The sequence below is a fragment of the Crocuta crocuta genome, unplaced genomic scaffold, assembly GCF_008692635.1.
Source record: "Crocuta crocuta isolate KB4526 unplaced genomic scaffold, BGI_CrCroc_1.0 scaffold209, whole genome shotgun sequence".
NCBI lineage: Eukaryota > Metazoa > Chordata > Mammalia > Carnivora > Hyaenidae > Crocuta > Crocuta crocuta.
The window spans coordinates 3,754,127-3,781,060 of record NW_027551566.1 but is presented as its reverse complement, the minus strand read 5'-3'; the positions used below and the strand labels follow the sequence as shown (position 1 = coordinate 3,781,060).

The 26,934-nt window shown below is 41.8% G+C and overlaps 1 protein-coding gene across 1 annotated transcript in view; it reads left to right on the top strand.

The window, feature by feature from the left end:
- DTD1 (D-aminoacyl-tRNA deacylase 1) overlaps nucleotides 1–26,934 on the top strand; it is a 184,424-nt gene that overhangs the window by 22,132 nt on the left and 135,358 nt on the right. The window contains exon 4 of the mRNA XM_077750161.1: nucleotides 6,798–6,904. Coding sequence (XP_077606287.1) covers nucleotides 6,798–6,904 — 107 coding nt within the window. The remainder of the gene's footprint in view (nucleotides 1–6,797; nucleotides 6,905–26,934) is intronic.

Here is a 26,934-nt window from a genome sequence, read left to right as displayed (position 1 = left end):
AACTGAATGCCCGTGGACAGACATTTCTGATCCTTAAGTAGTTGATTATTAATTTTTTGAAGTGTCTGCTGGATTTTGAATCACAATTTCTTATGATTTGTATGACATTTCTTACTCCAAAGTTACAAAGAAATATGGCTATTTCCCAACCTAGTGCTTTCATGCTTTCATTTTTTATTTTTAAATCCTTGATCCATTCGGAGTTTATCCTGTATACAGTGTAAAGTGTGGATCCAATACATATCTTTCCGGGTGGTTATGAAAAGGTTTCCCAAAACCATTCCCAAAACCATTTATTTAAAAAGCTCTCTTGGGGTACCTGGGTGGCTCAGTTGGTTAAGCGTCCGACTTCGGCTCAGGTAATGATCTCGCGGTTCGTGAGTTCAAGCCCTGCGTTGGGCTCTGTGCTGACAGCTAGCTCAGAGCCTGGAGCCTCTTTCAGATTCTTTGTTACCCCCTCTCTCTGACCCTCCCCTCCTCACACTGTCTCTCTCAGAAATAAATAAAACATTAAAAAAAGATTTAAAAAGCTGTCTTTCCCTCCACTAATTTGATATTTTGACTTTATCCCATATTAAATTCCTGTATGTGTTTATGAACTTTAACTTTTTGTTTCTATTCTTTTTTTTTTTTTTTTTTTTTTTTTTTTTTTTTTTTTTGGTCTGTTTATATGATGAAGACACATGTTCATGTTGGGTAAGGTTAATCTCACTCACATTGCTTTTTGGAGTTTTCCTGCATGTTGTTGATTGTTCTTCTATATGAAGTTTTAAATCAGCTTGTCTAGCTCCAGAAAATAATCTGTGTAACTTTTAGTTGGGTTACACTAAATTTATAAATTCATGAATCCTGTGGTCCATGATAATAATCACCCTTTAGCATATTCTCCTACCTCCTTTGACTGTATTTTTGGCCATGGGAGGGGCTCCCTGATGTTCAGGGGAGGGACAGAGTTTACAAGTCAGTCCTTTGTGTCTACCTTTGAACCTCTCTGAGGTTGCTCCTATTGTGTCTTTTGTCCTAAGAGGCTCTGAAGTGGGTTAGAGCCCTGCTGTGAAGCCTCTCCAAGGGTATTCTCTTCCCAAAGTGAAGACTTATTCCCTAGCCTGTGTCCCAAACCATGTCCAGGCACATCACCCAGCCCAGCACACCAGAGGTTCTGCAGTGAGGTTAAGTGGTGAAATATATGTATGTATACATATATGTGTATGTGTATGTATATATACATGAGCAGGGGAGGAGCAGAGAAAGAAAGAGAGAGAGAGAGAATATCAAGCAGGCTGAACTATCAACACTGAGCCCGATGTGGGGCTTGAACTCTCAGACCATGAGATCATGATCTACGTCAAAACCAAGAGTCAGATGCTTAACTGACTGAGCCACACAGGAGCACCTTAGTGATGAAATGTTGGTGGAAGGGTGTCCTTGCCCAGTGGGATCCGGGCTCTTTCAGCAGGTCTGCACAGGTATCGCACACGGCCCATGCAGGTCCACTGGGGCCTCAGACATTGCATTGTCCGCACACAGACTCACTGGTGCCTTGATGTGGAAACCAGGTAACCTTCCATGCAGTTATCCCAGGTAGAATGATGCCTGGGACCCCAATAGAGCCCAGAGATATCCAAGCAAAGCCTGATGGTCAGAGAATACTTTGCCTTGAGCCTCCTTGTTATGCAAGGTGGGCTATACCAGTTGCCTTGAATCTGACTTCAGAACTTCAGCTCAGATGAGTGTATCATTTCCTGGTGAGAGATTAATTGTAGGCCATTTCCCCTGGGAGCCCCTGTTTCCAGCTCTTTGGTTTGGAATTGGGGTAGTCCCCTTTGGTGACAGGTGCCCTGTCTCCTGGGAGAAGGCACTTTCCGTCCTGGGCCACAGAGCCTGTTCCCTAATTCCTCTGGCCATGGAATCCCACCCCTGAGACATCTGCTGCCCAGAGGAGATGTTTCTCTTGAGTGGATTGAACCACAACAGAGATAAACACAGACAAGCAGAGACCACTGATCAGGGAGACTGAGGAGAAGCCACAAGATTCCAGAGATCACCGTTTGTGTTCCCTCCATGGGCCTGGATGTGGAGTGGAATCTGACAGTGGTTCTAATGCTATCATCCTAGGCTTGGCTCTCACTCTCTGAGAAACTAGGCTGACAGGGCCTTCCATGTACTCTTTCTCTGAGAACTGAATTTCCTAGTCAAGTCATTTAGGAAATGCCATTGCTGGAGCTGCTGGTCTTTGCTGATGGCTCCCAGAGCCCTTGCCTCTGCTTTACAGGTTTCCTTGAGCCAGATCAGCCCATTGGGGAATCCGTGCCCTCCTGTTGCCACCCTGAATTGACTGAGCCCTTGGGGATATGGGGCCAGGATTACTCTGGAGAAGCATTTCCATGCTGATGGACAGCTGCTGTAGTACCTGTGGCCCACCAGGGTCACACTCCCTTGGGCTCCAGGTGTGATGCAAGCCTGTGGGTCTAGACCACACTCCTTTAGCTGCAATGGCCCTCACCTTGCCACATGCTTATTTTGAGTCCCTCACTTCCACACATTTGCATGATTTCTTGGTTCCCAGCCTATGCACCTTATGTTGAGTCCTCCATCAATAACTCTCTTGTCTGTCTGCCCAGGTTCTAAATAGCTTTAAAGTAGAACAAAGAGGTAGCCTTGTTGGTGAGGACTTTGCTTTAGTGACAGAGGGAGCTGTTTTTGGGGATGTGCTTAGATGGGCTAGCCCAGGGCTCAGGACTGGTCCCCAGAGGTAGGCCGAGTCCCAGCCTGATCATGGCCATGCAGGTTGGCTCTGGAAAGTGGAGTGCGTGGGGCTTGCTCCCAGCCAGGCCAAGAAATGACCATCATGCCTTTTCTTCTCCATTTTTCTTCAATAACATGTTATTTTGGTGTGGTTTTGTTGCCCCCTCCCCCCGCCCCCATTTGCCCATATCCTACTATGGATAGTGGTGGGAGTGACAGTAGTAACAGAGACTCAGATTTCCTGCCCGCCGACTGCCTGGCTGTGGGCCCTGTGCCATGCCTATCCTAATTCACATGCATTTTCCTTGCAGCTGTCCTGCTCTCATCCTTGAACAAACAGGGGCACAGAGAGGCAGAGCAGGGCTTCTCAGGGAGTGGTGACTGTCAGTCAAGCATTGTCGAAAGAGGAGGGACATCAGCCTTCGCACATTAATGGGGTGCACTGGTTTGGAGCTGGTAGGGCCCTTGGACAGTGGCTGCTGGAAACCAGGTCACAGCAGGTTTGGGGCTCAAAGCTGGGAGTGTTCCAGCTGGGAGCATGTGGCACAAACACGCTTAACATGTGCTTCTCCTCCAGCTCTGGATAGAACCCTGGGACTTTAAGGATGACTTGATCATATCACCATTGGAGCCCAGATGTAGTTTTGCAGATTTGTTTCTGTCTTTTAAGATTATTTTTAAAAATATTTTTTATTTCCCCTGGCCAGTATAATTTTTCATGGGGCTTTATACTCTTTGATCTGAACTGGAAAAAATGTTCCCATGTTAAGACCTCTTAAAACATGACTTTGGATTTATTGTCTGTACAAATAGAAGTTCAGATAATAGTTCTGTTCATAACTGAAGAAAAACAGGAAAAGAAAATAAATTTCTCGCTACTTGGAACGATAAACACAGTGAAGCATATGCTGTATATCCTGGCAACAGAAATTCAAGGTCGGAAATAATTCCTTTCCTCCTGAGTCTGCCTTCAGCTTCCCTGAGGAGTGTAGCGGCTGAAATTTGCTACTAATTGTAGCCATAATTTTAGCATGCAATTAAACACATGATTTCCTTCCCAGCTGATGTCTTTTTTGCTAGTCTGACATGGATAAAACAAACGCTCTGTAGATTTGAATGGCCACTTTAATCTGATAGGAGTTCAAGAAAAGTCAGCATTGTGTGAGCACACTGGGCTGCCCAGTAGGAACTAAGTTAATCTTGCTTGTAAAAGTGGTGAACAACGTGGGTGCTTCTAATGTAGTTTGCAGTGCTGCTGTCAGTGCATTGAGAAAACCAGCCGTTGGTGTGCCCATTTTGCTAAGACCCTCCAGGAGGGAAAGGATCACTGGAGGGAGCACACCACGGCGAAGAATCAGAGGTAACAATTGTGGTGGGAGCGAAGGCTCACAGAGGTCACTGTGCTGTAGTGGGTGTGGTACCCGAGGGTCCCCAGGACCTGAGAGTATAGCCACTCTCCAGGGGAGGGAGCCAGAAAGGCTCCAGGCTGGCCCGCTCTGGCTTTGTGTCCATTTAGTGCTTTTCTTTTCCTCGACCTCTTCCAGAGGGTCATTAGCTTATAAAGGATGTTTTGTGTGAAATAAGGGCTCCTTGCCCAGGGTAGTTTGGGAACCACCAGGGTAAAGAAACGAAACAGATTTCTCTACTCAAGGATGTCTTGAGAGCCTGTTGCTGTGCTGCTGTGCCTTATGATTCTCTAAGGGAGAGTTCCAACAAGTGTGGTTTTTCAAAAGTATGTGACCGTGGTATTCTTTATTCAAGGAATACCTGGCAGGGCACAGGGAAGCATGCTTCTGGTTGTGTGGAGCCTCTCAAACATGACTTCTTACAGTAACAAGAGCAAACACTGATTTTGCATACACCATATGTGAGCCGCTGCTGTCCCAAGTCCTTGCATACACTCTCACTAAATTTTCCCCTTGATTTAGGCACTCTTGATAGCATCCCTGTGATACAGGCAAGAAACAGAGCCATTGGGAGGTTAGGAAAGTTGCCCAAGGTCTCAGAGCTCGTGGGGGCTGGGCCTGTCCTCTTCCAGCCTGGTTCCCAGTTGTCCTTCAAATCCTGGACCCTGTGTGGCCTCATCCAAGAAGACTTTCTGATTCCTTCCCCAGTCCCCAAAGGGGATTCGGACCCTCCTCTGGCCTGCAGAGCCAGAATCCCTCAAAGTCTCTGCCATGCAACATTGATTATCACCACGATGTGTCCAACTGTCTCCCCTACTAGACCACAGGGTTCATGAGCTCCAGGGCTATCTGTGCCTTTAAGCTGAGCCTTTGATCTCTAGCACCATGCCTGGCACAGAGTTGCTAGAAGTGAAAAGCAGTGAGTGATTTTCAAACGTGGACTGGATCTCACATGCTCTCTTTGCTCCCTAATGGTGGGTGGCACTGGAAGAGTTCGTGATGGTTCTCAGTTTCTGAGCACTTGTACTGTTTCACTCTGGACCCAACTCTTTTCTTTCTTTCTTTTAATGCTTTAATTTTAATTATGTTGAGAGACAGAGAGAGAATCTCAAGTAGGCCCTACAGTGTCAGCACGGACCCCATCTCAGGGTTGGAACTCACAAACTGGGAGATCATGATCTGAGCTGAAATCAAGAGTCAGACTCTTAACTAACTGAGCCACCCAGGTGCCTCAGGGACCCGACTCTTCTCTTACTTTGGATTCATCACAGATGAATTGTCAAGACCAGTGTGTTCCTTTGAGTAAGCACCTGTATGTGTCATCAACAGTGTTTAGGCCCGGTGCTTAACACTGGTACTTGGATGGGTGGAGTTGACATTCTGATATTCCATGGCATCATCTCTCAAGGCATATTCTTGGCTTTTTTTTTTTTTTAAGTTTATTTATTTGGAGAGAGAGAGAGAGCGAGTGAGCTGAGGGGGGCAGAGGGAAAGGGAAATAGAGAATCCCAAGCAGGCTGGCACTGTTAGTACATCTCACAAACCGTGAGACCTAACTTGAGTTGAGATCAAGAGTCTGATGCTCAACCAACTAAGCCATCCAGACGCCCCTTGGCTTTCTTTGTAAGTGTAATTCAGTATTTGGGGATTGATCAGACACAATTGAGGAGGTTTCAGTGTTGAAGGTTTGGAATAGAACATAGAGAGGTACTCTTTTCTGGGGCAGCCCATAGCCGTTTTGAAATGAGTCTTAGGGAGCTGGGCTCCCAGTAAGTGAGCAGGGCTTCCTTCCTCACCTTATATTTTTCTTTTTCTATTTAATTTGTTTGAAAGTTTTAATTATGAAACATGCAGAAAATAAATACTAGTGTACTCACTGCCCAGTTAGTCACATTTATCTGAGGTCTGTCTCTCTCAGATCCCACCATCCCCTGCCTTCCCTTCAGTGAATGTGGCTCCTGTCCTGTGTTTGGCATTCATCTTTCCTGTTCGTGTGTTTTTGATACATATATATTTTCATAAATAATAAAACTTGTTTTGGGTATTTAAAAATATCATTTAAATAGATTAATGGTATCATAATAATATGTCCTTGTAAGTTACTTTTTAAAGATCACATCATGTGTTTAAGATTTTCCCTGCTGGTGGATATGGCTGCCACACAGTATTCCACTGAGGAATTAAAGAAGAGTTTATGCATTCATCCACCAATGAGGGACAGATTGTGTCCACTTTTTCTGTTGTAAACACGGCCACAGTGAATACCCTTAAACATTCCTTTTGTATAAGAGTTTCTGAGTAGACTCCTCAGGGTGGAATTCCAGACTTGTAGGGTTTGCTCAAGCACCACCATGCCCTCCAAAGTGGTTAAACCATTTTAGCTTCCTGCCATTTTATCGTCCTGTAAGTCTACACCTCACCGCCCTGGTGTTCTCAGATCTTTTCATTCTTGCCAAGTCTGTAGGACATGCAGTGCACCTCTGCTGTTTAACTTTTGTCTCCCTCCCTCTTTGTGCAGTTGGCCACCTTTCCCTGTGGTTACTGTCTACTCCTACTCCTGTTTCTGACTACATTGATCTAGGTGGCTTTTTAGACAGGAGTAACCTGGGGCCCCATCTCTCATAACTGTTTGCATTGTTCTTTCAGATGGCAAGTTTGGTGCCTACATGCAAGTCCACATTCAGAATGATGGACCTGTGACTGTAGAATTGGAGTCCCCAGCACCTGGCGCTGCTTCCTCTGACCCAAAACAGGTAAGCCTGGACTTTTGGGTCTGTCTTCTGGCCCTGGAGCAGTTCTCAGTTTGAGGTGGGGTAAAGACTTCACTGTAATAACCTGATATATGTTTTAATCAAGAATGCATCTGTTTACACTGCATCTCCGTGGTGCTATGGTAGGCTGGACAGCACTTCTCCCTTGACTTTGGGTTATTTACAAGCTCTTCCTCTGGGCTCCTTTCCCCTGCCGGGTGCATTGGTGCCTACATGCCACTGGGTGGCAGCAGAGTAGCGGCATAACTCTACAGAGCCTTGGACTGGCCTGTTCACCAGTTTGGAATGGTTACCTGGAGTGGGTTTTTTTCCAGGTGTGGGTACATGTGTCATAAGGTTCTTTGTAAACCCTCATTTTTCTAAAGTACTGGCTGACCGGGATTTGCTGCTAGCTCTCTAAGCTTTGAGGAAAATTTTTAATTAAAGTAGAGAAAGGAAATCTGTGATAGTCCTTGCAACCTGAATGGTTCTTATTATGCTTAACACTTCTTAAGACTTTAATTCATGTACCCACTTAGCCTTTGAGTGGGAAGAGGAGTGATAACTGAAGGGACATTTCTTTTCTCTCTCTTTCCCTCCCTTGCTAGGAAGCTATGAAGTGGAATGATGCAATAGGTGGGAGAAGTATTATATATATGACCTGTTCAAAGTTACAATGTTTTTTTCATTGATATTTATTGAATAAAATACTTTTGAGATAACTCTCTTCACAGGAATAGAGTATGAGAAGACAGCAGCGTTTATAGTCTGAATCCTTTTTTTTTCCTTTTTTTTTTTTTTTTTTTTACAAATAGTTTATTGTCAAATTAGTTTCCACATAACACTCAGTGCTCATCCCCACAAGTGTTGGGGGGGGTTGTTGAAGTGTTGTTCTTACCTTAAATACCAAAGTCTGCATGTATGGCAGAAATTGATAGGAGATTTGCTGTCAGTATAACCTGATCACAGTCAATAGGAGAAGAACAGACTTTCATCCATTTTGGGTCCTTATTGTTATCAACCAAGAAGAACCTAATATTTATGCAAAATCACACTTGCTTAGGTCAATTCACAGCTTGCAGCTGATACACTTCTTAAATGCGGAAAGCTAAAACTAAACTCCTGCCACCCCACCTTCAGAATGTTCCTTCTGTTTTCTTTTTTCCTAAGTTAATGGGACTACTATTTATCTTGTCATCCAGGCCAAAATCTGGTGTCCTCCTAATTTCATCCCTGCCTCTCCCAATACAATTTCCCATAAGCCAATATTGCTCTCAGTTTTGTTTTAATGTGTTAAGTACTTTAATCTTTATCATTGGGTATGATAAAGAAGTTGAAGCACAAAACTTAAGCAGTAGCTTAAGTTCACATGGCTGCTAAGCGACAGAACTAGGTTTCAAACCCAGTTTTAAAAACTGAAAGCAAAGAATTGTTGCCTAAAATCTGAGGTCACTTGACATTGTTTTTAAAGAGAAATCTAGTAGTCTCTGAATGCTTGCCACCTCCCAGCCTTTTTTTGGAGAAAATGTCTGTGGTTTCTGTTCAGTGGGAGCCATGGTTTATTTTTATTTTTTATATTCTTATTCAGTTTCTTTAAACTAAAAAAATAAGCAGTTTACCCATAGGTGATTTTTCTTTTTCTTTCTTTCTTTTTTTTTTTTTTTAGGTTAGCTGTTGTCTTTTTTTCTTAGGTCAAAGTTATAACTTTTAAGGGAAACATAACCTTTCTTTCTTGTTCCTGATTCTTTGGATTGATAGCAAAGCAGGAACATGTGTGACGTGGTAGAGTGTTGGACTTCAAGGGTGATAATCGAGGTTCCTGGAATTACTGACAACATTAAAGAAAATCACAAATGAAAAATCTACATGAAAATTTAAAATTTATTTTGAAGTAATTTGAGATGTAAAGAAAAGTGTCACAGTTCCCATGTATACTCTATTCAGCTTGCACTAACTTTTCTGTCTTATGTAATGATAGTCCACTGATTGAACATTGAGATTAAAATTGATATAATACCATTAATTACTCTATATATCTTATTTAAATTTGACTAGTTCTTTTTCCCCTCTAATGTCCTTTTTCTATTTCATGGTGATCCCACATTGCACTTAATTGTCATTTCTCTAATCTGTGACAGTTCCTCAGCCTTTCCTTGTCTTTCATAACCTTGACAACTTTCAAGAGTGCTGGTATGCTGTTTTGTAGAATATTCCTCAATTTGAACTTTCTCTGTTTACATTGAGGTTATGTATTTGACAGGAATAGAAAATAGCACAAAAGTGATGTGCCCTTCTCAGTGCGTCATAAGGAAGTACTTGAGACTGATTTGTCTTAGTGTAGGTGATGTTACCCTTGATCATTGTGTTAAGATGAAGTGTGTTAATTTTCTTCACCATCCATGGAGTATTAACCTTTTCTTTCTTGTCTGCTCTCTTGCTTGTTGATAGCAGATGACTGTCTTTCTGTTTCACAGAGAGAGAACCCGTCGGATGGTATTGACCCTGCTTCTCCATCCCTCTCTTCAGAGCTGCACTTCTCAGTGCCAAGGCCAGTGCCTCCCCTGGACCAGGACCGGCTCTGTAATTTGTGGGGTCTAGTGCAAGATTAAAATAATTTTTAAAAATAATAAAGAATTTCAGGATGGTGACCGCAGAGCATTAAGCCAGGGGTGGGCCCTTTTACATGCAAGGCCTTGTGATACTGCTTAGGATGGGGCCAGACTAGCCTGGGTTGTGGCGCCCTCCCTAGTCTCCTCCCTTTCCGGCAGCCTCCATGAAGCCCTTTGTTGTCTTGTCTAGTCAGTGTGTCTCTCTCACTCATCCATCTGATTCCCGTGGCTTTTAAATATTTCTGAGCATTTCCAGGTGAGAAACGCCTCCATTTCCTTTCTTCTTGCTGCCTGCTCTGCGTATACTGTAATCTGCAGAGGCTCCCGCCAAGGCCTCCTGAGCTCCACGTTGCCTGATTCCAGGGTTGGCAGGCCCTGATGACAAGTCTGTCACTGTGACTCACTTCCTTCTGGACATGGTCTTGAACCTTGTTTTCTGGGATGCTGTTCTCCTGGTTTTCCTCTTGCGTCTGTCTACCCTCTCTGGTTTGGTTTGATTGTGGTTTCGCAGTTCTGATTTATAATTCTGCTTTGACTCAATTTGAAGAAAATTTTCAGTCAAGTTTTCTTTTTTTTTCATTCTAAATATCTTTTTAGAAGTGTTAGAGTAATACGTTATATCTTTAGGATCCTCAATCTTATTTTAATTAGTGCTTCCTCTTTATAACATAAAAGCACATAGGCATGTTTTTTTAACATCTAATGAGCCATGCTAACTTATTACAGTAAGAAAGTATTTTTTTTAAGTTTCTTTATTTATTTTTGAGAGAAAGATGGGAGAGAGAGGGGGAGTGAGTGAATGGGGGAGAGGCAGAGAGAGAATCCCAAGCAGGCCTGATACAGGGCTCAAACTCACGAACCATGAGTTCATGGCCCAAGCTGAAATCAGGAGTCAGATGCTTAAATGACTGAGCCACCTAGGAGCCCCCCTCCTTTTTCTTTTTTTTTTTTTGTGTGTGTGTATGTGTGTGTAATCTCTACACCCAGTGTGCCATTTGAACTCACAACGATAAGACCAAGAGTCTCATGCTCCACTGATTGAGCCAGCCAGGTGCCCGAAGAAGTCTTTTATTTTAGTTGTTTCTGGGTCTGTCTTTTAGGTGCTTTCTTTTCAAATGCATGAATTGTGCTGTATCCGTTTCATTTGTTTTCCTAGTTAACTGGCCCGGGAGTCTCAGATCCTGCAACAGTGCACAGATCTGTGTCTTTCACTCTCCAGTAGATGGCGACAAGTAGGCATGGAGGGCTGTTGTGATGGTAGGTGCCGGCCTTTGCCTGTGGTCTTTCTCTGCTTTTCCATTCTCAGTAAGAAGGGGGTTCCTCTTTGGGCACATAGATAATTTGTTTGCTTTTGTGTTGGTAGGAAGACCACAGCCAAATTCTTTTCACTGATAGATAAGCATACCTTTCTATTCTGAGCTTTTAATTCTAAGTGGTTTATTTTCTCAGTATAACCCAACTAGTAGCGAAAACTACATACACTGTAGAGAAATGGTTATTTTGGCAAGTTTTTAAATACAGGTTCTTTAAACAATCTGAACAAATATGCAGTGTGTGTGCGTGTGTGTGTGTGTGTGTGTGTGTATTTATGCATCAAGTGTTTTTTTAGTACATGACAGTGTACTGGGAACCTGAGGGAGAGAAAGAAGTGCTGTGACCCAGTTCCTGCTCCTGGGGATAGATCTAGGGCAATGTAAATCTGGAAGCTTAATAACAGAGAGAGAGATAAAGAGTAGTATATGACAGTGTAGGCTGTGTCATGAAACCATCATGTCACGTTTCTCCTGAAAGCCCTTCAGTGCCTTCCAGATGCATTTAGATTACAGTCTAAGTTCCCTCCTGTCACTCACCATGGCCCAAATGCCTCGGCTTCTGTGGCTCCACCCACCCTTCTCCGCAGCCATTTGCCCCTTAGTCCCTATGCTTTACCTAATCTCACTGCCTCTCTGTTCTGAGAACAGATTGAGACATACCTTTGGCTTTTGTCTCAGTGTCAGTGTCTTCTCCTTCCTCAGAAGTGATCCTCTGACCTTCCTCAGAAGTGCTCCTCTGAGCAAGCCCCTGCTGGCTACTCTCTCATTGTGCTCTGATGATTAATTTCATTGCACTTGGCCGTCTGTTGTTATCTGCTTGTTTCCTTGTTCCTTATCTGTCCACCGCACTTCTAAAACTCAGGCTCCCTTGTTCTTGTTCACCGCCATGTCCTGAAGGTGAGCCCGGGGTGTGTCATGGGCTGGTGAGCTGTGCTGTCTGTGAATGTCCTAGGTTCTGAGAAGGCCAATGCCACTGCTGTTGGCAGTCAAGCCAGGCAGGCCTTCCAGAGGATTGGAGGTTTTCACTGACCTTTAAGGATGTGGAGGGAAGGAGGCATTCTCAGTTATTGTTTCCAAACTTGCACTTCAGTTAGAAGTAGACTCTTATTTCATGAGTCCCAGAGCTCTATGGGTGATGCAGCTACTTACTGCTAGTGAAGCCTGGGCTGGTGCAGGTGACTAGTGGTTTGCCTGCCTTAACTAGATCTCTGCTTGCTTTTGGAACTGACTCTGCAGCCTCTGCCTGCATTCCTGTGTCTGCATTGGCAGCACGCCCTGTGCATTTATAGGTTGCTATGTGGGTCCCCTGATACGTTCTGACGGTGAGAAGTTGGAAGACAAACCTTATGTGGCTGTGAGAGACATATTTCCAAAGGGAACGTGGCATGGAAATGATAGCAGAACCACCAGACAGAAGCTCTTTTCCTTGTTGCATTCTTGCAGAAGAACATGATTCTGGTAGGGACATGCTGATGATTACCTAGAAAAGATTCCTAGAGCATGAGTTCTTCTGTGGGTGGCTAGATATTGGGAGGTTTCAACACCCTACTGAGCCATTCCTGATGGTAGGAGGTTAATCCTGTTCTTGTTTTAATTTAAATGCCCTTCCCCTTAAATGGGAGATGTTTGCCTGGGGTTGCATGTATATGTGAGCAGATGGGGAGGTGTATTTTGTAATTAAGAAACTCTTCCCTGGGGCTCAGGGCCCACCTAGTTCATAGAGCTGCCATTAATTATTTATATTCTCATTTATTTAGTGTGCTTGAAAATCTCACTTAATTGAAATACTAGAAGGAGCTGGAAAAAATGAACTTTGAAATACACATCTTTGAATTAGCTCATGTGTGTATTGACACATTGCTGGGGTAAGTTGACCAGTGAAAAATGGTACCAGTGCTTTTAATTTTCTGCTTGTCTGAATAGCACCAGCATCTCACATATAATGTTCTCTGTAGACTTGTCTTTTTTTTTTTTTTTACAAATAGTTTATTGTCAAATTAGTTTCCACATAACACCCAGTGCTCATCCCCACAAGTGCCCTCCTCCATGCCCATCCCCCCTCCCCCCCACATCCTTCAGTCCTCAGTTTTTGTCAGCATTCAAGAGTCTCTCATGGTTTGCCTGTCTCCCTTTCTCCCACCATTTCCTCACTTCTTCTCCCCCTCGTTCCTCAGTTAAGTTCCTCCTAATCCTCCTATACGTGCAAACATGTGATATCTGTCCTTCTCTGCCAGACTTATTTCGCTCAGCATAACACCCTCAAGGTCCATCCATGTTGCTACACATGGCCAGATTTCATTGTTTCTCATTGCCATGTAGTATTCCATGGTATAGATAAACCACATCTTCTTGATCCATTCGTCCGTTGGTGGACACTTAGGCTTCTGTAGACTTGTCTTACCAGCAAGCATCCATCTCCATGCCTGGGGACCTTGGAATGCCTGGCTTGAGACATGGATGGCTTCTGTGGGATCAGAAAGAAATACATAGGGTAGAGAGATGGGTGGGGCAAAGAGCTCTGTTTGGTATTATTTATGTGCACTTCCAGAGACGAGGTAGCCTTTTTAGTAATACATGCTACAGAAGCCAGAAGGTGAAATGACGGACAGACTAGGACACAGGTGGCCACCCGTTGCAGATACAGAGAGGCAAGCTCTTCTTTCCTGCATGTTCCACTCTGAGGTTCAAATCTAATGAGAATTATTTTGACTATAAGGCAGAATTATGTTGATGTCCATAAGTCTGTTTTCATAGGAAAAATTTTATTTAATGTAGATCTTTCTTTTTTTATTCTTTTTTAAAGGGTCGAGTTCCCAATTTCTATTGGTTTCATCTCAGTTTTTGCATGACCTGAGCTAGGCTCGCCTGTTAACTTGCCACAGGAGTGTGCTTCCAAGTCTGGTTGCCAAGATGGTACCCAGATCCTGTCGTTTATTACCAGTCGTTAGTTCATTTTGTCACATTGATTTATCAAACAGATGTTGATAAGAGTCCTGGTTTGTTTATACTGCAGTGTTGCTAAAACAGATGCGGAAACATAGCCAGAGCTTCTTCATTGCAGGGCTTTTGTTGTTACTGTGTTCATCTTTGTCACGGTATCATGGTGGGGGTGCTGGTGACCCTGAGTCCTGGGACTTCACTTGCCACACAGAAGGCTCACAACAGGACAGGGCTGGCACCTGGCCAGGTGTCTCAGGCTAGAGAAATCACCTCTGGTTTTCTTTCAGTGTGAACACTAACTTTCCTGAGTTAGGAAAGCAACATAATCCTCTGGGGAGAGAGTCGGGTGTGGAGGCTGATTGGGCTCTTGACTTCCTTTAATCCTGCTCTCTGTTCACCAGCAGCCACAATCCCTACTGAGTCCTATCAGGTGTGGGTGCGGGGGGGTGCCCTGCCCTGGGTGTACAGACAGAAAGGTTGGGAGCTTCGAAGATGTTTCCAAGAAGGCTGACTTCTTCCTAGTTGAGGAGATGCAAGGCGTTGCTCTTGTCTTTAATTTGTTTCCATATAGATGATTGTCCTGAGTTGGTACACTGTAGAATTACGCCTTTCCAGGGTGCTTGGGTGGCTCGGGCAGTTCAGCACTGACTCTTGGTTTCGGCTCAGGTCATGGTCTCATGGCTCAAGAGATGGAGCCCCACATTGGGCTCTGCACTGACAGCATGGAGGATGCTTGGGATTCTCTCTCTTCTTCTCTCTCTGTTCCTACCCTGTTCTCTCTCTCTCAAAATAAATAAATAAACTTAAAAAAAAAAAAAAGAGGCCTTTCCCAGAGGTATATGACTGTGTCATTGCTTGAGGGCCCATTTATTGATGGATTGATTGGTCTTCATCTTATCTTCTTAAATTCATAACGTGTGTTACTGAAATTGCAAAAATTGAAAAGAGTTTGTTCCCTCCTAGTGAAATATGGCAGGTAGGGGCACCTGTGTGGCTCAGTTGGTTAAGCATTGGACTCTTTGAAGAGCTTTTTTTTTAATTTAAGTTTATTTTGAGAGAGAGAGCAGGAGAGGGGCAGACAGAGAGGTAGAGAGAATCCCAAGCAGGCTCCAGTGCTGACAGCATAGAGCTCAGTGCGGGCTTGAGCTCACGAACTGTGAGATCATGACCTGAGCTGAAATCAAGAGTCGGATGCTCAAAACCGACAGCCATCTAAGTGCCCCAAGAATTTGATTCTTGATATCAGCTCAGGGCTTTCCTTGTTTGTTCCTGTGTATGTATTTTGGGAAGATTCTTAGTTATTTTATTCTTCTAATCTTATTTGCGGATGTGTTAAAAACACAAACTCTTTGCCTTACTGACTTGACCTGCCAAAGATTAACTAGCATTTTTTTTTTTATTATTCCCAAAGGACGGAGGTAAAGTTTATCCTTCCATGGGTTTATACTTTGAGTGCAGTAATACTTTAATTAATTATACAGACTCAAGATTTTATTTGGGAATTTTTAGTATTTTAGATAATTTATTAGGAGTTTCATAGTCCTGGATAATTGTAGAAGAATGTTTGGCAAATCAGTGGTGTTTTGTAGAAAGCCTTGTTCAAACATTCACGTTACTAATGGAGAGAAAAGAATGATGTGGAAGGGAGGGACATAAAAAGTGAGCTTTCATCAGATCCTCACAAGGTCCTAAAGAAGTGAAGAGACTGGTGGGCTGGGGGCTATTGTGTGCAGGGATTCCATACTCTCTTTCCACTAGAGTCACTCAGGCTGGTAGTTGTGTTCCTCTGAGGGCTTCAAGCCGTGCAGGGTGCATATTAAAATGCAGAGGTTTGGTACATGTTCCCCCTCCCCCTGCTTTTCTGAACCAGAGTTCCTGGCATGTCTAGATGTGAAAGGCTGAAGAGTAGCAGATTTATGTTTTTAACTAGTTCTTTGTGTGTTCTTCAAGTACACTGATGTTTGAGAACTACTGGACCAGAGGAAATTGAACNCTGCAGTTTCTAAAAATACTTTACATTCTGTGTTACTGCAGCTGCCAGGAAGCAAGAAGGCTGGGCTTGATTATTGAGGTCACATATGAGGCTGTTCTTATTCATCAGTGCCCCCTCAGTTCCACACTCCCCTACCCCCCACCCCATACACACAGCGATGATGAAAATATTCCAGAACATGGTGCCTTCTTGACACAGTTGCAGATGTGTCAGGGAAAAGCTGATAGAGAACAACAGCTCAATACATTAGTGACAGATGATGGGCTCCTCTGCCGAGTGACATTGAGGCATGTGCTGGTGGAATAACTTGCTTCTTAAGAGAGAGGACCCCCATGTGTGGATTGCCCAGTGGCTGGATGAGCTTGCCTCTTAAGGTTTTTGGTTTGAAAAGCAGTGTATAGTTCTCTAGGTTGTCTGGGTATGAGACATGGCTTACTCATTGCTTGATTTATTCATGGGACTTGAATAAAAACCCAGGGTGATCATCACCCAGGCCTTGGCTGGGAGAATTGCAGTTTAATGGAATGCATGAATGTCGAGACTTTGTGGGCAGTTGACTCATCATTTACTTTTAAACACAGAGGACATGTTAGGGGTTCATATTTTATGATCTATTATTTGTTAAATTCATGGTAAAAGCTTTTCATATTAAACCGATTAGTTTCCTGCAGATTGCTTACTATATTTTTTTTTTATAATAGTTTATTGTCAAGTTGGTTTCCATATAAAAANACCAATAGTGTAGGAGGGTGCCTGTTTCTCCACATCCTCACCAGCATCTAGAGTCCTCTGTTCATTTTCGCCACCCTGATCGGTATGAGGTGGTAGCACAGTGTGGTTTTGATTTGNGTTTCCTTTGCCTTGCAGAAGCTTTTTTTTTTTTCAAACATTTTTTAAAAATATAATTTATTGTCAAGTTAGCTAACATATAGTATATACGGTGTGCTCTTGGNTGTCTTGATGATGACAGCTTTGTAGTAGAGGCTAAAGTCTGGGATGGTGATGCCTCCCATTTTTGTTTTCTTCTTCCATATTACTTTGTTCGGGCTCTTTTGTGGTACCATACAAATTTAACGATTGTTATAGTTTTGAGAAGAATGCTGGTGCAATTTTGATTGGGATTGCATTGAATGTGTAGATTGCTTTGGGTAGTAATGACATTTTAACTATATTCTTCTAATCCACGAGCATGGAATGTTTTTCCATTTCTTTGTGTCTTCTTGAATTTCCTTCACAAGTTTTCTATAGTTTTCATCAGATAGATCTCTTATATCCTTGGTTAGGTTTATTCCTAGGTATCTTATGGTTTTTTTGTGCGATTGTGAATGGATCAGTTTCTTGATTTCTCTTTCTCTTGCTTCATTGTTGGTGTATAAAAATGCAGCCGATTTCTGTTTGTTGATTTTGTATCCTGCAACATTACTGAATTCATGGATCAGCTCTAGTAGGCTTTTGATGGAGTCTGTCGGGTTTTCTATGTAGAGTATCATGTTGTCTGTGAAAAGTGAGAGTTTGACTTCTTTGCCAATTCTGATGCCTTTTATTTCCTCTTGTTGTCTGATGGCTGATGCTAGGACTTTCAGCATTATGTGAAACAACAGTGGTCAGAGTGGACATCCCTGTCGTGTTCCTGATCTCAGGGGGAAAGCTCTCAGTTTTTTCTTGTTGAGGATATATTAGCTGAGGGCTTCTCACATCTTTTATGATGTTTAAGTAAGTTCCTTCTATCCCGACTTTCTCGAGGGTCTTTATTAAGAAGGAATGCTGTATTTTGTCAAATGCTTTTTAGCACCTATTGACAGGATCATATGGTTTTTATCTTTTCTTTTGTTGATGTGATGTATCACAGNTTTAAAGTCCAGTTTGTCTGATATAAGTATAGCTACTCCAGCTCTCTTTTGACTTCCAGTAGCATGATAGATATTTCTCCATCCCCTTACTTTCAATCTGAAGGTGTCCTCCAGTCTAAAGTGAGTTTTTTGTAGACAGCAAATAGATGGATTTTGTCTTTTTTATCCAGTGTCCTACCCTATGTCTTTTGATTGGGGCATTTAGCCCATTTACTTTCAGTGTTAAAATTGAAGAATATGGGGATAGAGTCATCGTGTCTTTTGTGGGATTCATGCTTGTGGTGGTGTCTCTGGTATCTCACGTTCGTTGCAACATTTCCCTCATAGAGTCCCCCTCAGGATTTCTTGTACGGCTGGTTTAGTGGTGACAAACTCTTTCAATTTTTGTTTATTTGGGAATACTTTTTATCTGTCCTTCTATTCTGAATGACAGGCTTGCTGGATAGAGGATTCTTGGCTACATATTTTTTCTGTTCATCACATTGAAGATTTCCTGCCATTCCTTTCTGGCCTGCGGAGTTTCAGTAGATAGGTCTGTAACCATTCTGATAGGTTTCTCTTTGTATGTTACGGCCCTTTTACCCCTAACTGCTTTCAAAATTCTCTCTTTGTCCTTGTATTTTGCCAGTTTCACTCTGATATGTCATGCAGAAGATCAATTCAAGTTATGTCTGAGGGGAGTTCTCTGTGCCTCTTGGATTTCAATGTCTGTTTCCTTCCCCAGATTGAGGAAGTTCTCTGCTATAATTTGTTCAAGGTCTCCGTCAACGCCTTTCCCTCTCTTCCTTTTCTGGAATTCCTATGATAAGGATATTGTTCCATTTTATTGTATTTCTGAGCTCACGAACTTTCCTTTCGTGTCCTGGATCAGTTTATCTGTCTTTTTCTCAGCTTCCTCTTTTTCTATAATTGTGTCTTTTAATTCACCTATTCTCCTTTCTGCCTCTTCAGTCCGTGCATTGGACACCTCCATTTTATTATGCATCTCATTTATAGCATTTTTTAATTCATCACAACCCTTTTTAAAGGTCCATAGTCTTTGTAGCAATAGTTTCTCTGATGTCTTCCATGCCTTTTTCAAGCCCCATGATTAATTTTATGACTATTGTTCTAAATTCTTGTTCAGTTTTATTGCTTATTTCTGTTTTGAGCAATTCTTTAGCTGTCAATTCTTCCTGGAATTGCTTTGGAGGAGAGTTCTTCCGTTTCATCATTTTGGCTAGCTTGTTAGTTTTAAAGTCTTGTTATGCACTCTGCACCTGCAAGTACTGTATTAAAGAAGGCTCTTTGACTGTCCAGGGCCTATCTGTTCAAGAAGTGTTCTTTGAATGGTGTCTCTTGGTCTCTCTTGTTGGGTCTTTGGTTATTTTATTTCCCTACTCATAGTGGTATTTGGGACTCTCCACCATGTGTACTTTGGCTTGTTTCTTGAGGTAGCCACTATAAGGTTTTCTCAGCCAACTCTGTTTCCTTTTCCTCCCAAACTCCTGGATTCTCTAAGGGTTCCTATGGCTTCAGGCCTTCTCTTTTTGATTGATGGGGTGAGTGAAATGTACAGAGATCCATACATCTCCACCGTCTTGCCTCCCTTGCCTACTATTTTTTTATTGTGTTTTTTTCCTCCTTGTGTTCCTGGTCATCCACTTGAAATGAACTGCTTCCTTGTCTGCACCTGATGCTGTACCTCCACCATCTTTTAAGGTCCATTTCAGATAGTGCTTCATTCATGTTGCTTACCTCAGGGCCCATCCAGTCAGGCTTTTCCTGTCTCTGAATCTTCATTGCATGATGTGGCACTGGGTGCATGGTGGTTAATGCTTTTAATAATGGCCTATCCTCATTTATTTGTTAGTTTACTTGCTTGTTTATTTTTCCACCTCTCCTCCATATCCACTGTGTGTCCATCCATCCATCTACCCATTCAACTGTCTACTCACTTACCCTACCCGCTCCTCCATCTGTACAGCAGATCCTGATAAGGGTACCTGCTCTGTGCTGACCTTGCATGTAAGTCCAGCACTGAGCTGATGTAGCGCCCTCCTAGAGCTTACATTCTAGTGAGAAACATACAAAAACAAGCATAATTTGGGGCGCCTTGGTGGCTCAGTCGGTTAAGCATCCAACTTCGGCTCAGGTCATGATCTCGCGGTTCATGGGTTTGAGCCCCACGTCGGGCTCTGTTCTGACAGCTCAGAGCCTGGAGCTTGCTTCAGATTCTGTGTCTCCCTCTCTCTCTGACCCTCCCCTGCTCACACGGTCTCTCTCAGAAATAAATAAAAAAACATTAAAAATTAAAAAAAAAAACAAGCATAATTTTAAGTTGTGATTATATAAAGGAATCAAAACAGGGTGAGGTATAGAGAATATTGTTGGGACTACCTTAGGTATGAGGGCTGGGGAAGGAGGTGGAGCTGACAGCAGGCACTTGAAGCCTGGGGGAAGAATGTGCTTGATGGAGGGGACAGCAGGTACGGAGCCCTGGGGCCATCAGTGGAAGAAAGGCCAGTGTGGCCCAAGCTTGGAAGGTTTCAGGGAGAGGGTAGGACACTGAAGGCAGAGCTGTGACCCAGACCTAATGGTGCGAGGCCTTGTGGCGAAGTCAGTAAGCCCACTGGTTGTTGAAACTTGAGAATGTCACTTTGTGTTTGTGCAGGTGGCTGAGCTGCACTGTAGTGTAGCTGGAGAAGGAAAGGTGGGGAGAGCAGTTAGGAGCTCGTGCAACAGGTAGATGAGAGACCTTGAGTGAGTCCGGACGTACTTTAGATGCTTTTGACCACTCTGGTGTTCTGCCTTCCACAGCAAGGCTTCTCTGTAAATGATTCATGTTTGAATTGCTTTCATATGAGGGTGTGAGCTGTAGGACATACTGTAAAGTCTCACCTCCCACAGTTCACGACTAGAAAGACCTATTTCTGCCTCCAGTGAAGGACGGTGAGGGGATTCTGGGGCAGGAGTTTCTGTGAGTTTCTAGGATGAGATCAGACCTTTCGACATCAAGGGATACGATACTCACCCCCGGTTCTGCGGGATCCTTGGGCACAGCCTGGACATAAAGCCAGAGTGTCTGTTGGATGATGTCAGACTACAGAAAAAACCTGTCTCAGGGATTTAGGTCCCCTTCTTTGAGTCAGCATGAAGTCGCACGTTTCACTACTGGCCAGGTTCCCTCCAAATGGAAACCACTTTAATTATAAAAAGGAGTCATAAAAAGCCCCCAAAACATTAATGTTGAATTTGATTTACATATGCCATTTTAGCTCATGTCATCAGGACAGTTTCTGAATCAAAATGTTCAGAACTTGTCAGAGGAAAAAAAAGTATTTATTTTGGGAAAGAATGTTTCCTGGTATTCATTGATCTTGAAAATTATGGAGGTGATTGTCAGAGGGTGGCAGCAGCTCCAGATGCAGAGTGGCCATCTAGGGCTGGAGGAGGCTGTTGTGCGGGGTGGACGCCAGTGTTACTACTTGCTGGCACCAGGTCAAGGGGTTCCTAATCGCCACTTTCTGCCTGCTTTGTTCCACCATCTTACTTATTTTTGTCAATACGAAACGAGAAAGAATAACACTTCTATTAAGATTCTTCATATTAAGGGGCGCCCGGGTGGCTTAGTTGGTTGAGCGTCCGACTTTCGCTCAGGTCATGATCTCGCGGTTCGTGGGTTCGAGCCCCGCGTCGGGCTCTGTGCTGACTGCCAGCTCAGAGCCTGGAGCCTGTTTCAGAGTCTGTGACTCTCTCTCTCTCTGACCCTCCCCTGCTCACGCTGTCTCTCTCTCTCTCTCTCTCTCTCTCCTAGAAATAAATAAAAAACATTAAAAAATTAAAAAAAAAAAAAGATTCTTCATATTAAATGTATTCCTTTGACTGCTCTCCATAAAATGTGAAGTCAGTTTCTTTTTCTATTTTTAAGCATGAAAGTGGAGCCCAGAAGCCTCAATTTCTGTGTCGTGAAAAGATATAAGTTTGTGGCCTTGTTTCCATTCTGCACTCCTCCTGCTCAGGCAGGAGCAGGATGCCCACAGAATGCCCCCAAAGCAGTGGCTCTGTTCAGGAATCGCAGTGCTGCTTGACTGCAGGGAGGGCAGAGGCTGTTATTAACTATTGGGCAGTGGCATTGTTGTGTCATGAAACCCTTAGGGGATTAAGTACAAGTCCTATAAAATTTCATTTCAAAATCCAGACTAGATCTGGCCTTATGCTCTGTGGCTGCTGCTGCTTTTTTTTTTTTTTCTTTTTTTCTGTTTCATGTTGTCCTTATGCTCCCTTCATTTTCTCTTGGGAAGAATCTCCTGTTATTGTTTTGTAAATTTTGTGCAAGCAGTGTATTAACTGGAAAGTACCAATTTAGAAAATGTTATTTTGTTACTAGTGAGTTTTTATGATATTCCTGGGTAGGAAGTTATTTTTATAGAAGTCCTTTGCCTGCCTTAAAATTTTCTCCTCTGCCCATAATATATCATTTTTGTATAAATTTTTGTTACATATAATAGGTAAAATCGATATCCTTTTAAAAACTAGAAGTTTAAGATATACTAATGATGATTTTAACTATAATCTCTCATTTCCAGAGGTGGCACCATTAATAAGTTTTATCACTGTTCTTCCAGACTTAATAAAAATATGTTTACCTACATTTAACACATACTCATAGAAAATATGTGTTATCTCTGGTAGTATGTGTATTATAAGGTTTTTTAAAAATTATCATAGGTGGGTTGATGGGTACTAAGGAGGCCACTTGTGATGAGCACTGGGTATTGTAATTGAGTGATGAATCACTGAATTCTACTCCTGAAACTAATATTGCACTGTATGTTTTTTTCTAAATGTTTATTTATTTTTTGTGTGTGTGAGACAGAGTGCACACGTAAGTAGGGGATGGGTAGAGAGAGAGGGAGAGAGAGAAAAGCCCAAGCAAGCTCTGTTCTATCAGTGCAGAGCCTGACATGGGGCTCGATCTCATGAACCCCATGAGATCATGACCTGAGCCAATATCAAGAGTTGAACTCTTAACTGACTGAGCCACCCAGGCACCCCTGCTAACTAAAATTGAAATTTAAAAAATTGTGGTAAAATATTAAAATATACTATTTTAACATGGAGGTTAAAGAACATCCTACTAAAGAATGAATGGGTTATCCAGGAAATTAAGAAGAAATAAAAAAGTATATGGAAGCAAACTCAACTGATGGGACCTCATCAAGATGAAAAGCTTCTGCACAGTGAAAGAAACAATCAACAAAGCTAAAAGGCAGCCTATGGAATGGGAGAAGTTATTTGCAAATGACATATCAGATAAAGGGTTAGTATCCAGAATCTATGAAGAACCTACCAAACTCAACACCCCCCAGAAAAACCCAACCCAGTGAGGAAATGGGCAGAAGACAAGAATAGACACTTTTCCAAAGAAGACATCCAGATGGCCAACAGACACGTGAAAAGATGCTCACCATCATTCATCATCAGGGAAATACAAATCAAATCCATAGCAAGATACCACCTCATACTAGTCAGAATGGCTAAAATGAACAACTCAGGCAACAACAGATGTTTGTGAGGATGTGGAGAAAGAGGAACACTTTTGCACTGCTGGTGGGAATGCAAACTGGTGCAGCCACTCTGGAAAACAGTATGGAGATTCTTCAAAAAGTTAAAAATAGAACTACCCTATAGCCCAGCAATTGCATTACTAGATATTTACCCAAAGGATACAAAAATGCTGATTTGAAGGGGCATGTACACCCTAGTGTTTATAGCAGTGCCATCAACAGTTGCCAGATTATGGAAAGGACCCAAATGTCCACTGATTCATGAACAGATGAAGAATATGTGGTATATATATACCATGGAATATTACTTGATGATCAGATAGAATGAAATCTTGCCATTTGCAATGATGTAGATGAAACTAGAGTATACTATGCTAAGAGAAATAAATCAGAAAAAGACAGACACCATGTGATTTCACTCATAGATGGAAGTTAAGAACAAAACAGGTGAACATATGGGAAAGGGGAAAACAAAGAAGAGAGAGAAACAAACTATACAAGACTCTTAACTGTGGAGAACAAACTGAGTATTGATGGAAGGAGGTGGGTGGGAGATGGGCTAGATGGGTGATGGGTATTAAAGAGAGCACTTATGATGAGCACTGAGTGGTGTATGTAAGTGATGAATTACTGAATTCTACTGAAACCAATATTGCACACTATATGTGAACTAAGTAGAATTTACATCAAAAAATTTTTTTAAAAAAGGAAAAATACACTTACCTGGATGAGCACTGAGTCAAGTATAGAATTATTGAATCATTACATTGTACACCTGAAACTAACATAACACTGTGTGTTAATTATACATCAACCAAAAAAAGACATCGATCTTCTGAAATATAGTATTCACTAAAAAATATATCACTGTAATATTAAATAAGTTTAATATATGAGAATTATTTTTCATGCCAAAGGAAATTCTGGTTATGTAACATTAAATACAAGCGTAAGACATGTAAATCATTATACAGCAGACCAATGTGTAATAATATCCATAAGGAACAAAATATTTTCCAAAATTTAAAAAACATTTTAACCATTTTACCATTTTTGAGTGTACAATTCAGTGTCATGAAGCACATTCATGTTGATTGTGCAGCCATCAGTACCATCCATCTGCAGAATTTTTTCATCTCCCTAAACTGATACTCTACCCGTTAAACTCTCATTTCCTGTTCCCTTCCATGCGCCCCAGCCCCTGGTAACCAGTATTCTACTTTCTGTCTCTGTGAATTGGATTACTCTAGGTAACTTACATGAATAGAATCCTTATAATATTTGTTGTTTTATGACTGGCTTGTGGCACTTAGCATAATGTCTTCAGAGTTTATCTGTGTTGCAGCATGTGTCAGAACTTCCTTCCTTTTTAGGGCTGAATAATAAATACTCCAGTGTAGGTGTATGCCACGTCTTGCTTAGCTGTTCATCAGTTGATAGATATTTGGGTTGTTTCTACTTTTGACTGTCAAGAGTTAATGCTGCTGTGAATACAGTTGTATAGATATCTGTTTGAGTTCCTGCTTTTAGTTCTTTTGGGTGTATACATAGAAGTGGAATTGCTGGTTCATAGTCATAATTCTTTCCTTAAATTTTAGAGGAATTGCCCTATCATTTTCTGCAATGGCAGCACCATTTTATATGCCCCTTCACAATGAACAAGGTTCCAATTTTGTTACATCCTTGCCAGCACTCTCTTTTTCAAAATTTTATTTAAATTGTAGTTAGTTAACATATAGTGCAGTATTGGTTTCAAGAGTAGAATTCAGTATTTTCTGTTTTCTTGATAATAGCCACCTGAGTAGGTATGAGATGGTACCTCATTGTGATTTGCATTTCCCTTTTGCTTTGTATTATTGAGCATCTGTGTGCTGATTGGCTATTTGTGCATCTTCCTTGGGGAAATGTCTATTGAAGTGCTTTGTTCATTTTTGAATCATTTTGTTGTTGACTTGTAGGAGTTTTTTTTTTTTTAATCTATTCTGGATATTATCCCTTCCTCAGATACACGATTTGCAAATATTTCTCCCATTCTGTAGATTTCTTTTTCACTTTGTTGATAGCTACCTTTGATACATAAAAGTTTTACGTTTTGATGAATTCCACTTTATTTGTCGTTTCTTTTCTGTCCTGTTGGTGTCATATCCAGTATATAAGTAGGTTATAAAGGCTTTCCCCTATGTTTTCTTCTAAGAGTTTTATAATTTTAGCCTTTTTTAAAAGTTTATTTACTTATTTTGGGAGAGAGAAAGAGCACATGTGTAGGCACGTGTGCATATTGGGGAAGGGCAGAGAGAGCGGGAGAGAGAGAAAGAATCCTAAGCAGGCTTCACACTGTCAGCACAGATCCCGATGTGGGGCATGAACTGACAAATGGTGAGATCATGACCTGAGCTGAAAACAAGAGTCAGACACTTAACCTGCTGAGCCCCCCATCCCAGGCGCCCCATAATTTTAGCTTTTAATGCTTATTTTGACTTAATTTTTGTGCATGATGTGAAGTAAATGTTATAAGGATTCACTTTTGAGACAAGTTAGAAGAACATTTTTCCTAAACCATTTGAGAGTGGTTGAGGACCTGAGGCATCTTACAGAACTCCAAAGCATCCATTAAAAGCAGAAAATTACCACTGCCATTTCAGTACCATCCAGTCCTCAGATTGTGTTCACCCTTGAGCGTTTATTCCAATAACTGGTCTTTTATATGGTTCAGAACCATGTGTTGCATGTAATTGTCATACGTCTTTAGTTTCCTTCATTCTAGAGCAGTTGCTCAGTCTTTCCTGATCTTGGCTCTTTGGAAGAGTATAGGCCACTTATTTTGAAAAATGTCTCTCGATTTGAGTTTCTTTGGAACTAGATTCAGTGTGCGTGTGTGTGTATACACGTATGTGTATGTGCATGTTTGCGCATGTCCTTAACCTAAATGGTACTGTAGTGCATATACAGTTCTGAGACATACTACTTCTCTCCAATCAGCAGTGTCATTTATTTTGTTACATCTACAGCTAGTTCATTCATTTTAACTGCAAGAAAGGATTCTGTTATATGAATATGCTGTATTTTGTTTAGCTGTTTTCTTTTTGACGGACTTATAAGGCCATTGGCGATTTTTTGTTGTTAATAATGATGCAAAAATCATCCTTGTTTACATTTCTTTTTGTGGATGTGGATTTTCTAGGCAAGATATTTTTAGCATTTTTAAAATTTGAAATATTTCAAACATGCAAAATGAATAGAGAATAATACAATAACATCTAACTTTAACAGATGTTAATATTGGCTCTGAATCTTTAAGTTGGTAAAGTTGTCATCCCATTCAGGGAATGGGAGTTTTACTGGGATTTGCTTAAAGTTAGCATTTCACTGAATGAGAATTACTATTAATGACAGATTGGATTGCCTCAAAAATTGTAGCTTTATTCAAGAGAGAGATATTTTGGGAGAACCTGTGAGATTTAAGAAGCAGAAAATGTAGGCCTTCCACCCAGATGTGAACTATGAGTAAAATACCGGGTAGGTTCAGCCAACTTTTCTTTTAGGCTTCTTTCATGTCTTTCTTAATAGAATTTAATGAAATGAAACAGGAAGAGGAATCATTAAAGGTTAAGAATAATAGACCTAAAAGACTTGCTCATTTCTCCTCTTGGGTCCCTTCCTTGGCTCTGGTGTTGGGTGAGGTGAGAAGTGCATCCAGGAATTCATTCCAGGCCTATTTTAGTACCCAGGATAGATCTGGATAAATCATGCATGACATTAGGCCAGTCAAGGGAAGAAGA